Source organism: Siniperca chuatsi, linkage group LG11, assembly GCF_020085105.1.
Source record: "Siniperca chuatsi isolate FFG_IHB_CAS linkage group LG11, ASM2008510v1, whole genome shotgun sequence".
Lineage (NCBI taxonomy): Eukaryota > Metazoa > Chordata > Actinopteri > Centrarchiformes > Sinipercidae > Siniperca > Siniperca chuatsi.
Genome location: NC_058052.1, coordinates 15,560,609 through 15,574,946, shown reverse-complemented (window position 1 = coordinate 15,574,946; position 14,338 = coordinate 15,560,609). Strand labels below are relative to the sequence as shown.

The following is a 14,338-nucleotide window of genomic DNA, read 5'->3' as shown; positions in this document are numbered from 1 at the left end:
GTCTGACGACCTGGCCAATAAACAAATACATCTATGGTGAAATTTGAAACCACGTCAACAAAATCTGTGTGCATGTATGTACTCTGTGTGTGTGCGATGTAGAATAAAAACCAGTCCGTCCAACAAATGTGTTTCTGATGCCCCCTGGAGCTTTAACTTGTTAATGTCTTTCTACACCCGTATCCCCTCACGAGGGCCGGGAGATGGTGGTGTATGGCAACATGTAGCCTGCAGGACTAACGTCTGGTAATGATTGATCAAAAATACCCTCAATACGATTTGATCTCCTGTTCATATCCTATTGATTTTCAGGCTTTGAACAAGTTGTTTACATTTGTCACTTCAAGCAAACAATACTCAAAATCATTTGATTTGGAAATTTTTCTTTGGAAAATTCAGGTTTTTCTTTCCTGGTCTACACCACTGTTGGGCCCAGGTAGTGGAAGGGTATTTCCAGATTTTCTGTACTAATGGAGCCAAGATAAATAACAGCAACTCCAGTAATGTTGAGCCACTGTGCACATGATGTGATGTGTTTTTATCAGGATCCGAGACAGCTGTGCAAATCCATATTTAATATTTACCTGTGATGTAAATATGACATGCTTTAATGTAATAGAGAAAAATATATAAGACATTGAGAAAATAACATTATAATCAACTATTGCATATTTTTCCTACTTAAAACTGACATATTTTGATATCAGCTCTTCAGATTATTTTGCCTCAAAACAACAATCAGTGATCAATAGAACAAAAACAGATCAATTGGATTGTTTAAAACCCACATACAATAGTTCATACATGAGGAAAAAATAACTTTTGGCAAAAAGTGAAACAAACAGGAATTAATCAAACACCCTGTTTCAAATTTCACAGCAATATTGAGAATATTGTGTAACTCTGATGCAAATTACTGGCATTATGGCAACTCTCCTACAGTCTTATACTAGTACCAAAGCCCCACACACTGAACGCAGGGTAGAGGGGCTCTGTGAATGTTGTCTGGACTCTGTGCAGAAGCTGCATGCCATCCGAGACACTGTAAAATGCAAGTATTCCTGCTGCATAATCCAGGTAGACGCCAATACGAGATGACATTGGCGCTGGAATATCTTTGCTCTTATTATTGTGCACAAAGGAGAATTTGGAATCAGAGCAGTACAGACTCCAGGACTTGTCGTTCCAGCCCAGGCTGCATTCATTGCCGTTTCCTTTCCGGCGGATTCCCCTGTAGGTAACGGCGATGTCTATCTCAGTTCCCCTCCAGTCCACCTCCCAGTAACAACGAGTCCCAGTCACGCTGTCCCTGCACAACACCTGGAATGGAATGAACGAAATTAGAGATCAAAAGACAAAGTGTTGATCTCTCATCTAAACAGCTGTTTAGATGAAAGTTTACATAACTTCTGCTTAGAAATCACTTACTGCAACTGCACAACTGAAAGCATTTTTATCTTAAGGATAACTTCAAAGACTAGGATTGACTAAGCCTACGATTTGGGGAGCAATTTTCAATTAATACCAACAAAAGACATGTAAAAAGACACAAATTTCAGAAGTGAAAAAAAACATGATTCCATAGACTAATTTTCATGAATAAGTCTTAAAAACGTGAGCTGCTTCAGGATGGGGAGTCAAAGAGCAAGTTGCTTGACAGTAAAGGCTCCTTTTACTCTTAAGTCTGTATTCAGGTTTCAGTATGACCCCTTCTTGATAACAACATCATTTTGGCTCTATACCATTCACAACAGATTAACTTCCCCCGTCCTCTCTTCAGGCACAAAATGATATCCTGGCGGGCAGTAAATTCTCACCTGCTGCCAGTGGTCGAAACGGTCAGGGTGATCAGGGTAGTTCTTAGGCTCACTCTTCATCGTAGCTGTTCGGTTACCCTCGGAGAGGTGAAGGTTTCGGTGGATACTGTTGACCTCCAGGGTCAACTGGCAAGAGTCTAAACAATGCAGGGCAATATAATTATCAATCCTCTCTGTGTTGTTGCTCAGTCTGTTTTCCAATTTAATGTTATCATATGTTTTGGTATTTGTCTCTTTTGAAATTAGATGTTTCTATGAGCCTGAAGTGTCACAGTATAACATCTCTTTTGCTTCAAATCACCTAATTAAATACTTGTTGAAATGCTTTCCACAGGTGGAGTAAAAGCAGGAACACCTGTGTTTGTTTAAGTAATACTAAACTGTAAGTTGGCTTTCTTACATCTCACCAAACTTGTTCTGCAAGCAGCATACCTGAAACACTCGTTTCAGTTGTTTCACTACATGGTGTAGTCATCCCTTTGTTAGGGATGGAGATGTTCCTACTATATGACACCATGACTATCACGTTTTGAACCTTTTTAGTAGAGAATAACACTGGAGTGTGAGTGGGGTTTGATATGACTGCCAAGTAGCCTTGCCAAATTGGTGTTTTAACAGCAGGTTAAAGGAAGGTTTCTCTGTAAAAAATAACCTAATAACTCACATTTCAGGAAATCTTCTCTTGTCTTTGGTTCCTCTCTTGTCTTCGGTTCTTCCCTCAAAATTGATTCTCTTCTTGTCTTTGTCTCACCTTCTTGCGTGACGTAGACTTCCTTCACTATGAAGAGATAGATAAAAAAAACACATGGCAACATAAGCTTCATGATAGCGACATCAGACTAAAAAACAACCACTCCTGAAGGGAACTCTTCTGCAGAGAGACATCAATGCTACTTGAGATGAAGAAAGACAAATTTGTTCACCTGTTCCTGAGATTTTGCTCATTTCTGTCTTGCTGACTTCTTCTACTTCTAATTTCAGTGCAGCAATAGCTCTCTTGGTAGCATCAAAGGAGTAATAGGGAGCGACACTGATGTTGTTGAGGTCTTCATACCCTGAGGGGCCTGACAGAGACTGCCAGCTCTGGGAAAAAAATAAGAAGATAGCGATGAGAGAGGAGACATATCTAACAAATAGCCTAAACATTGCATAATACTACTGTTTTCCCAGAAGACCCCTGGTTTTTGCACCACACAAGGTCTTCATTGGGGGTCAGTACATATCAAGCTCACCTGTAGAAAGTGTATGTGATCATCGGTGTGTGAGAGCTTCTCCAGGTCAGTGTGTCTCTTCCTCAGCAGAGTGATCTCTTCCTCCAGGCGATTGAGCAGTATCTCAGCCTGTGTCACAGTGGTCTTTTCGTGGGAGCGGATCATCTCCTTGACTTCATTGTACTTCCTCTCTATGGAAAGCAGAAGCTCAGAGAAGATCCGCTCATTCTCCTCTAGGACCGTCTGAGCAGAGTGCTGATGAGATGCATAAGAAAGAGAGGGAGAGAGTTTGGATGGAAAGCAGTTATTTTTCAAACCAGAAAACCTTAATGGCTTGTTTTTAGCATCAGGCTATGTTTACAGTGGTGGAAGAAGTATTCAGATCCTTTACTTAAGTAAAAGTATTAACACTGTGAAAATACTCCAGTACAAGTAAAAGTCAAGTATGTAAGTATTATCAGCAAAATTTACTTAAAGTCTCAAAGTAAAAGTACTCATTCTGCAGAAAAATTTGATCCCTGTCAGTGTTTTACTATTATATAAAAAGTCAACTTTTCATGAGCTTAGAAAAACGGCCCTGTTTTCATCTTTGTGACGATGCATTTTCCAACTGATCCAAGGAGGCCTTTCAAATAGAAGTAGGAGAAGTTTGTCAACCCATAAAGGAACACTTCATCCTTCAGTTTATCGCAAACATTTAAATTCACAAGTCACAAAATTTGGAGATACATTGTTTTCACTGGGTAGGAATGGTATGAAAAATAGTAACGTGTAAAGTAACTAGTTAACAAAGCTGTCAAACAAATGTAGTGGAGTAGAAAGTACTATATTTGCCTCTGAGATGTGGTGGAGTAGAAGTATAAAGTTGCATAAAATGGAAATACTCAAGTACAAATTCCAGGTACTTTACTTAAGCACAGTGCTTGGGTAAATGTACTTAGTTACATTCCATCACTGTATGTTTATAGCAGTGAGACTTGAGCGAGGCAATTTTTTTGCTTACTTTAACTGATTCAACAGCTTGTCGGAGATCCTGCCACTTTTTAATCCTCTGGTCAATCCTCTGTTGAGATTTGTACAGCGTGGTACCAAGCTGTTTCTGTAGAGGGAATGACATTAAAGTTTAATAATATTAGTGGATGATAACACCGCAGAAGAACTATTGGCTGTGTTCATGTTGACCTCGTACAATAAATAACCTAAATAAAAGAATAGATTGATAGTTTTCACCACTCACTTGTTTCTCAGTCCTCTCGGTTCCAGCCGGGACGATGTCGTGGTGTTTGTGTTCATCCATCATGCACAGAACACACACTGATGTCTGATCGGTGCGACAAAAAGCCTCCAGCAGCTTGTCATGCTGTGCACAGATCTTCTCTCTCATCTGACCCGTTGCTTTGACCAGTTTGTGCTTCATCATGGCAGGGTACTCATAGTGAGACTGGAGGTGGGTCTCGCAGTAAGATGCCAGGCACACCAAGCAGGACTTCTCAGCCTTCTGCTTCCTTGTTGTGCAGAAGTCACACAGGACTTCCTCGTACTTGGCCTGGGCCCTGGACTGGTTACGACTGGTAGAGCGACGAGATTTCTCCATGCTGCTGTATCTGTCTAAATCCAGAGTGCTAGGGTGGGACATTTCTACCAGGAGTTAAAAAAAAAGATGTCCAGCAGATATGACAGCAAAATTAAAATACACAGGTGATTTAGCTCAGCAGCAGTGTGTTAATCTCTTAATAAACCGTGCTGAGATCAACAGCTAAAGAAAAGACCCGACAAAAAGTGAGGAGAACGAGATATCCACAGAGAAGATGAGTTCCTGAAGTTAACAGCTTCAGTGAAACTGTGTGACTGACGCTGTGTGTGACAGAATGTTATAGCTATGTGGTCTACTCTCACTGTAAAACCAGTATTCCTGGTTGGGCGTTTAATTGTCAGGGAATGGGTGTTACTACAAATATGCTGCCTGAAACAAAGAGCGTTGAGACAAAGGAGAGGAAAAGTTGAAACTACCAAAATAAAAAAGGAGCCCTTATTCACGTACAATATTTCATAATTAAACTTCAAGATAGATAGATAGATAGACAGACAGACTGTTACCTTCAAAAAGCATTAGCCTGGGCATTTTTCACTTTAATTTTATCTACACTGTTAAGGAATGACCTTCACTTTGTTTTGTTTGTTTCAAGATCACATTTGTGTTATGTCTATGTTTAGACTCCTACCCATGTGCTGCCCACACATTCGGGAACTTGTCAAACACTGGCAATAGTAAAACAGCATCATCTTGTGGGACTAATTCATTACTACAGGAACCATATACCCTCAAATACAGTATACTGTATATGAAAGAACTGTGTAGCATCTCGAACCTCATCCAATTTGACTGCTAATGTATACACAAGACTGTCCTACAACTAGTTGATAATTCTCCTCAAAGCTATAATTGTAAAACCTACAAAGAATAATATTGTTGTTATATTTCTAGATTCATAATCTTTGAAAAGCATCACATTCTGCATTGCTAATGTTCTCACAATAGCTTCTGTGGATAAAATAACTGGCTATACATAATGAATGCAGATGTTTCAATACAGCGAACAAGGGGTCCTTGAATGGTTTGATGAGTATGATATTGATGTGAATTATGTGGCCTTCACATTTACCTCAACCTAACTGAACCTATAATGGGAGATTTTGGAGGGAAGTGTTAGTTACCACTCTCCGTTACCATAACCAAAACACCAAATGAGGGAATATCTTTTGGAGAATCTACAACCAGCAGCATTGGAGCTGTTCTGGCGGCTCATGGTGGCATAATAAGACACATAATAAGATGTTGATTTTTCCTTTAATTTGTCATCCATCTGTATTCTGTTTTCAAGTGCTGGAATGTAACTAACTTGATACTTCTACTCCACTTCATCTCAGAGGCAAATATTGTACTTTTTACTCCACTACATTGGTCTGACAGCTATGGTTACATTTCAGATTACAATTTTTCATACCTGTCCTGTCCAGTGAAAACCAGGTATCTCCAAATTTGGTGATTTTGATGTGAATGTTAATTTACGAGTTGAGAAAATTATCCTACTTCTTAAGCTAAATAAACAAACAAACTTGAATTAGTTGGAAAATGCATAGTCACAAAGCTGAAAACAGGGCTGTTTTAAAGGAACACTTATTCCTTCAGTTTATCGGGAAAAAATTCAAAATGATAATCACCAAATTTAGAAATACTCACTGGTCAGAAAGGGTATGAAAAACTGTAATCTGAAAAGACGGTGTAGTCCCTCATTCGTCCAGGAGTGTTCTATCATAGAAAAGGTTTCAGTCGTAATCATCTGGACACTGTTTTCAGAATCAAGACGTTTCGGCTCCCATCCGGAAGTCATTGTAAATGCACAATTGAGAATGACTTCCGGATGGAAGCCGAAACGTCCTGTTTCTGAAAACAGTGTCCAGATGACTACGACTGAAACCTTTTCTATGATGTAATCTGAAAAGTAACTGTCGGACAATTGTAGTGGAGTAAAAAGTACAATATTTGCCTCTGAGATGTAGTGGAGTAGAAGTATAAAGTTCCGTAAAATGGAAATACTCAATTAAAGTATAAGTACCTCGACTTTGTACTTAGGTGCAGTACTTGAGTAAATGTACTTACTTACATTCCACCACTGATACTAACCAAATACTGCATATTAAGACCATGAAAATACAAAAGTGTTACTTTATGCTCTCCTGTTTCGTCTTGCATGAACGACTCCTAGGCCGTAGGGGGCGATAGTGGTGTCCGTGCTGTATTGAAACGACAATGAATGCTTTCGCTAAAGTGCGTCGGTAGTCCAACGTTGGCGCCAGATGAGCAGTGGCGCCAGCTACACACACAGACCGAGAGAGGAAGACACACACAGCGGTTTGACGAGCCTCCAACAGCTTGTAAAGCCCTTCTCAACACAGAGTTTGAAGCATATAAACGATTCTCTTTTTTTCTCTCTTCTGCAATCAAAAGTAAAAGGACAGAAAGGTGGGTGTGTGCATGCAAGAATTTATGTTTTAAACCGGCGTGATCCTTAACGTCACTGCTGTTGATTGTTCATCGTTTAAATTCAACTTACTCTGTCGTGAATAGTTGCAGCGTTAGGGCAGAGGGAAGTCTGTTTAACTGAATATGATATTATTTATTGTAGTCAGCGTATGGGGTTTTATCTATGGGTCTGTTTTGCTTCTCCAGTTCTGATAGCAACGAACTTTGTAATGGAAAAATACAGGCCTTGACTCGCACTGGTTGTAACATTTTGTTCTGTTGGAAAAGCAGACACAGCGACGTACTGGCATAAGGAAGTATCTCAGCTTTGAATCGCATCCAGGTTATTTTTAAGACGTTCAAAAATAACCTACTACATCGTTGTAGAATCGGCCCGTCCGCCTTTCATGAATCAACGTCCAGTTTATCTTTGCATGCGAACTCAGACTTAACATGGTCGGATGGGCGGTATAGCAAAGCTTCCGCTCCAGTGTTTTACAATCTACAGGCTAGTAACGTTACTAAACGGGAGCGCAGGCTTTAGCCGTGCTAGCAAACTGGATTAGCTGGCTTGTTAGCTTGGCATCATGGCTATGTAGCCAGCACGCTAATATTGTCTCGGCTGGATAGCTGCTAACATCAGCAAGGCCGCCATTGAAGTCGTGTGTGCGGTTGTCGGGTGCTGCCGCAGTAAAGGAGGGCTGTAGGTTTGTAGCCAAGATTCGTCGCGCCCTCTTAAGCAGCATTTGAAGCGCTTGTCGGATTGTGTTTAGTTCGGTTAATGCATTTCAAACTGCGTTTGCTGTGGGATTTGTGTCTTGCATGGATTCATATGTAAGTAAAAGGCGTCCTTTCCCGGGCTTTTCGCGCAGCGTTCATCGCCCTCACGGTTAGCCATCTTTGTTTCAGCTAGCCAACTTCTGGTTGGAATTACGATGTGGCTCTTAGCTTGCTAACCTACTTACCATTAGCTTACAACGTCGTCTTTGGTGATAATGCGTGTAACACAAGGATTTAAGCTTGTGTCCATATTGTCATACGCATATTTGGCTAAGCTTTGTGTGTTTTTTGCCTTACCCGGAGATCGCTTCGGGGTAGCTCTAGCTAATTCAATATGTTTTGAAGGGCGGAAGCTAACTTGGCTAACGTTAGCTAGCGGCAGCCATCTTAGGCGAGCATGTAATCTTGGCTAGCTGGAAGTGCTGGTGTGGCACAACAAGATGGCCTGTTAATACTCGCACAAGGAGAATTTCCGCGTTGGTAGTTGTGTCAGAAATGGCACCAAATTGTTCAGTTCGTTTACCCATTTTATTGTAAGTATTTCGCTGTTCTTTCAGTCCTTACTACAATTACTCGCGTGTTGCTTTTGCTATGAAGCTAGTTAGCTGGCTAAATCGTGAACACATTAGCAGCTAACACGCTGCTGTTTTGTCGTTAACCAGTCCCCTCTCGATCATAGCCAGCTAACTAGCGGCTATGAAGGCTATTTGTAGCTGTTATTGAAGGCTAGCATCCAGAAGTTCTGTGTTTAATAACAAAACCTTGCTATTTAAATGCTTTAACACCTTCCCAGTTGAATATAATAATACTGCATAACGAACTGCGCGCAAAAACTAATTTTGGAGGAAGTCAGGCTTTGGCTTGCGGATTAAGTTATAATTGAGAGCTTGATCATAATGTGGTAGTCCACTTTGATTTCATCAATTGTGTTAGCTAGGGAGGTAAAGCTCCGCTTGAGCGCAAACCTAGCTTGCAAATTGATCATTCAGATTGCTAGGTAGTATTGCGAGCATGGCATTGACACACGAGGCATGTAGTTATGGAAAATGCATTTTATCTCATCAGTTCCACAACTTTATTCAGTGTGAACTATGAGACCTTAGCATATGAATCTCCACACAATCATTTCTTTTTCTAAGCATAATGCAGCAGGCTCCGATGTTTTAGATCAAGTGGACATAGGCCAGTGGATATACAGTAATGCAGAATAATCCCATTTAATATTAAGGGCTTCCCTTAGTCACACCGATGATCACCTATTAGTATAAACACTCCTCCAGCCCATGTCTTTGCTGTTATGCCACCAACCATGTAGTGATCGACAGATATGGGGTTTTCAGTGGCAGGTCTCATATTTAGAGAGCAGGAATATATAATGCCAATATCATGTTTTGTTTTGTTTGTTTGTTTGTTTTTTTTGTTGGCTCAGTGAAATACTGCCATAAGGGGCTAGATTTCTGTACAGCCACCTATTGTAATATTTAAATAGAAAACATTTAATTGCTACTATTTAGGTTAAAACATAATTTTAAAAAACTCATGTATAAATCCATTATTCCATGCGCATTACAATCTAATATACACGGTTATCTTAGCCAGTAACATGTTTTAGATGGAATTTTTATTAATTAATGGGATATATATTTAAAGCTAGCCAATAACAGTTTTTTAGATTAATTTTGGTGTCATTTAGGATTGGAGAAACGTGTTAACATTTAGAAGAGACGGTGGTGACTGAGAAAATTTAGGCAAGCTTATAGCAGAGTGCATGAGATTTATAGTACAGGGTTCAAAACTAACTTTATCGCCACCTTTCCAAAACAGCCTTGAAGCATATTGTTGTACGTTTGTTGACCAGACTCGGTTACAAGCTAAGTAGCCAGTCTAAGCTGTCAAACACAGTAATAAATAACTTTCTTCACTCACATTGCACAGCCTGTGCCATTGATGAAGAAAATGTTTATGTAACGCGCTTAACAGCTCCACATGCTCACCAACAATAAAAGGCTTCACAGTTCCACTTTCTTACCGTCCCACAACCATCCCAAATGACAAATCTGATAAATGTTTTACAACCCAGGATTGTTGGGAGTGGGGGCTGGCAATAGTTTTTCGAGTCCTGTAAGCTAGTTTAGCTGGTTGAAGCCTTGGTGCCGTTACAATTTCCAACTAAAGTTATTCGCATTTTCTCTCTAAAAGTCTGGGCAGTTAAATATACTGAGTTTTGAAAGCTAGGAATTCTTACCATTTTCTCTCAGTGGGAAACATGCCGATGCTGGATGTAACTACCTGTTTCACAGTACTCACTGGCACCTACCCGTAGAACGCCGAAATTGACACAAGGGGAGTGCTAAAATTTTTCCACGGCTTGTTTTTAAATCAGCCCTGTGAGCGTAGGCATCGGCCAATGCTGATTATCTCAAAATGCCAAAGATCTGCCCGATGAATCAGTTGACCACTACAGCTAAATGCTATATTGTGTTGGCTGAGGTTTTGGTGTCTGTCCTGGGCAAGCAGGGCTCCTTCTCCAGGGGAGTGGGTGGCGAACTTCCAACAGCTTGTAATAAAACAAGAAACATGGTTCATGTTATCCTAATATTCTATATTTCTGTTAGGTGGAATTTGATGCCAAAGCGCAAATTTTTAGATTTGTAGGATGTCAGGGACACAAGATTAGCCTTCTGTTCTAGCACTGGATGAATTTGTTTTTCTGTTTATCAATTGGCAGTCCAGACAAACTAAACTAATAGATGAAAATCAAGATTCTGTAGTTATTTATTTTTTCTCTTTATTTTCCTCTTTTGCAGGTCTGCTCACTGAAAAGAGCACCAGCGCAGCACTGAACAAAACTATATCCCCCGATTCCTCCTTGTGTCATCGCCCGGCAGGAAAACGGAGGTCGTGGGGCTGGAGTGTGTTCTCATGGCGGAGTCAGAGACTGAATGTGACACACCCGGCCTTGACACACTTGGGTCGGAGTGTGTCATAGCCCACAGCCATGTCGACCTTCATTATGGAGCAGAAACTGAGATCATGACAGAAGAAAAGCGTGGATTAGAGCTGGAGATCCACGGCTCAGACTTAAAGATCCAGGGACTGGGGCCAGAGCTCGGTGCTGTAGCCTGTGTGGATGCAATTGTGGCCGAGTCAGACCATGATTACATTAAAGTGGAACATGGTGAGATGCACTGTTTCACTGGGGCAGAAATCAAGACGACAGGAAGTGAGGCTCTGCTGGGAGAGGTGCTGCTTAAGACGGAAAGTGAACATGTGGTGAAAGTAGAGTCTGACCACGGTGGGGAGTTGACAGTTGAATCTGAGAATGGTGTAATCATACATGAAGCCCATGGCCTGCAGTGCAACGAGTGCGGGGAGATTTTTGGCAGCATAGCTGATCTTCACCAACACTTTGAGATCCATAAGGACCTCAACCCTTACATTTGTGTCCACTGTGGTGAGAGCTTTGCTGTGGAGGCCAGCCTCAAGCAGCACATGAAGATTCACATGAAAGAAAAGCCCTACGTTCCCCCCGGAGTTGAGATTATGGGCAAAGATGTTATTGATGCCTACAGCCTCAAGTCTCATCAGATGATTCATTTGCCAGACAAGCCCCACAGATGCTCAGAGTGCGGTAAGAGCTTTGCAGCGGCCATCACCCTGAGAGAACACATGAAGATGCATTCAGAGGACAAGCCCTACAAGTGCACCCAGTGTAGGAAGAGCTTTGTCCGCAGAAGGCATCTGAAAAAGCACCAGGAGGTCCATGCACGTGAGAAGCCATATACCTGCGGCCAGTGTGGCAAGGGCTTCGCTACAACTTCCAACCTGAAGCAGCACCAGAAGACCCACGCTGCAGTCGTGCTCGGCGACAAACCCCACCGGTGCGCACAATGTGGAAAGTGTTTTGCGGCTGCTGCCACTCTGAGAGAGCACCAGAGGATCCACTCGGGTGAGAAGCCATACAAATGCAACATGTGCAGGAAGAGTTTTGTCCGCAAACGCCATCTGAAGAAGCACCAGCAAGTCCATGCCGGAGGGAAGCCCTACACCTGCAGACATTGCAACAAGGGCTTCAATCACTCCTCTTCTCTCTCTCGCCACCACAAGACCCACCTGCAGAATCCAGTGTTTTCTCCACCTCAGCCTGGGAAAACCTTGTCCTACGGCACTCCCCCGAAGCAGAGGGTGCACCAGCAGGGAGACAAGCCCTACATGTGCCACCACTGTGATAAAGGCTTCAATCATTCCTCTTCCCTGTCCCGGCACCAAAGAGTCCACTCAGAGGGAAAGAGTTACACCTGCGCTCACTGTGGCAAAAGATTCAATCACTCCTCCTCTCTTGCTAGACATCAGAGAGTTCACTTGGAGAACAAACAGCAACAGCAGCAGCCGCAACCGCAGCAGCCGCAACAGCAGCAGTACAGCACCATTCCCACTGGGAAGGGATTCCCTAACAACGCCTTCCCAAAACAGCGCATCCTGTCTGTTGAAAAACCATACAGATGCTCCCAGTGTGGAAAAGGCTTTAACCATTCATCTTCCCTCTCCAGACATCATAGGATCCATGTAGATCAGTGAGCACCCTTTCCCACCCTCACATGCTGTCCCATGCAAGTGCAAACATCCCTGCTCTCCCCTGTTTCTGTTCCAACAATGGTCCCATCATTTGACATCACCACGCCACAGGAAACGTCAGGTCAGCACACTGCTACGTTGAAGTGGAGCAGTTGAGAATAAATGGACAGTAACACTCAAGTCTTCAAAAGGAAATGGCTTGTCCTGAAGGACTGTGTAACCTATAATTCAGAGCTGAACCCAGGACTTTGCTCAGTAGGAAGAGGGTATGATAATAGATTGTAAAGGAGCCTCTGTTCTTGTTTGTGATTGTGCTTCACTTGCTCCAGGACCTCTTTTGAACACTTTTAAAGAAAAAAAAATGTGATTTGAAGATCTACATGATAAAATTGTTACCTGGGGGAAAATATGCTTCACACTCTGGTTAGTCTTTTTGATAGAAGAATTCAGTTTATGTACCTTCAGGTGGGCACATGCGCTTTTCAGCTGCAACTTTATTCAATGCTACCAATACAATTGGTGAACAAGAACTGTTGTCTCGATTTAAATAGTTTTTCACCCACATAACCCATGTGAAGCAAACATCGAAAATCCAATGTAAATACTTATTGATTTTCTTTTATATATATATATGTATAGGTGAGTAGTGTGCTGTTCCAAAAGATTACATTTTTGATAGTAATATCCACTTCGTCTCCACCTTTCTTTTTTTTTTTTTTTTCCTTTTTATGACTTTAATTTGTTACGTGTTGGAGATAAACATGTTGCAGGTGTTCTCATGCAGCTTGTTCTTGAATTTAGGCTCCATCAGACATGAGCCATCATGTATATTTATAAGGTTGTTTTCTTGTATGTCTATGATGGGTGAGCACTGCTGCATAGACTGTACAGAGAGCAATACTGGCTAACACCCTGAGTCTATTATGACATGCAATTTAGCCATTAGGAAATGCATAATAGAAAATAAAAACCTACTGGGTAGCATACACAACATGACCTGTGTCCTAATTATTTACTGTGCAGTTTTGTCTGTACCCCCGCACCAAATGTACATGAAATGCAACATCACACTTTGTTTATTGCTTTGGAGACTAATTCAATTACCCATGTATAGAATATAGGTAACTCTTATTCATGTTGATCTGCAAACTATCACAATTTGATCTAAAAAAAAAAAAAAAAGGTTGTCTATACTAAAAAGACTACACAAGAAAATCTCACTTTTACAAGACTTACAGATTTTTCCGAATTCCAGTGGATTGCGCTATATTTACTGTTCTGTGTAAAATATCTTTTACAAACTGATGTATTTTTTTAGATATGGCTTGGGTTATATGAAAGGGAATGAGAGAGATACAGTTTTTATGGGAGTGAACATGGTGAGCAATATTTTCTTTCCTTTTTATTTGGATAACAATTGTGCTTCAAATTGTAGCATAGTTTTCTTCCTTGTGTTAGATAGGTGCCTTATTGCATGCTATGTAGAAATGTATGCCGAGCTGTTATTTGAGAAAAAGAAGTTAGGGTTTTCAGGAGTCTTTTGTTATTACTCATACTAACTTACCCTACATTTTAATTTGATGTCACTGATACCAATTGCTTTTTTTTGCTTTCATGTATATTACCATGTGTTTACACTGTTACGACCATATTGTCTTTTTTTTTTTTCTCCCCTTCATTTTTGTCAATGGCCTCATTGTAGAAAGAAAAATTGTAAATGATCCATATAGGCTTCTCTTAAGGGCAAATCCTGTAACACCTCTTCCCGAGTGGCACATATATGGATAAATAAAGGTTGTTGACTCTCGTGTGGTGTTTGATCAATGACATACGGTTATGAAATGGGACAAGTATTTAACCTCAGCCAAATAAATATGTCCATTCCTCATTAGGATTACCTCAAATTTTTAAGATCCTGCTAAATAAATAGC

General features: G+C 41.0%; 2 protein-coding genes across 5 annotated transcripts; one reads left to right on the top strand and one right to left on the bottom strand.

Annotated features, from left to right (window-relative positions):
- Positions 1 to 560: 560 nt before the first annotated feature.
- Positions 561 to 5,354, bottom strand: ftr14l (finTRIM family, member 14-like). Its single transcript, XM_044213689.1, has 7 exons — positions 4,266 to 5,354; positions 4,032 to 4,127; positions 3,050 to 3,283; positions 2,741 to 2,900; positions 2,482 to 2,595; positions 1,818 to 1,954; positions 561 to 1,320 (listed from the first exon to the last, which is right to left on the bottom strand). The coding sequence occupies exons 1-7, from the start codon at positions 4,662 to 4,664 to the stop codon at positions 937 to 939; spliced, it is 1,524 nt and encodes a 507-aa protein (XP_044069624.1). The 5' UTR covers positions 4,665 to 5,354; the 3' UTR covers positions 561 to 936.
- Positions 5,355 to 6,862: 1,508 nt separating this feature from the next.
- si:ch211-198a12.6 (uncharacterized protein LOC563253 homolog) lies at positions 6,863 to 14,214 on the top strand. 4 transcript variants are annotated; one of them, XM_044213685.1, is made up of 2 exons: positions 6,863 to 7,052; positions 10,640 to 14,214. In XM_044213685.1, exon 2 carries the CDS (start codon positions 10,755 to 10,757, stop codon positions 12,408 to 12,410), a length of 1,656 nt encoding a protein of 551 aa, XP_044069620.1. In that variant the 5' UTR covers positions 6,863 to 7,052; positions 10,640 to 10,754; the 3' UTR covers positions 12,411 to 14,214. The 4 variants fall into 4 exon arrangements, with proteins under 4 accessions (XP_044069620.1, XP_044069621.1, XP_044069623.1 ...); XM_044213686.1 differs by lacking the exon at positions 6,863 to 7,052 and adding an exon at positions 7,544 to 7,886; XM_044213688.1 differs by lacking the exon at positions 6,863 to 7,052 and adding an exon at positions 7,553 to 7,759.
- Positions 14,215 to 14,338: the final 124 nt, after the last annotated feature.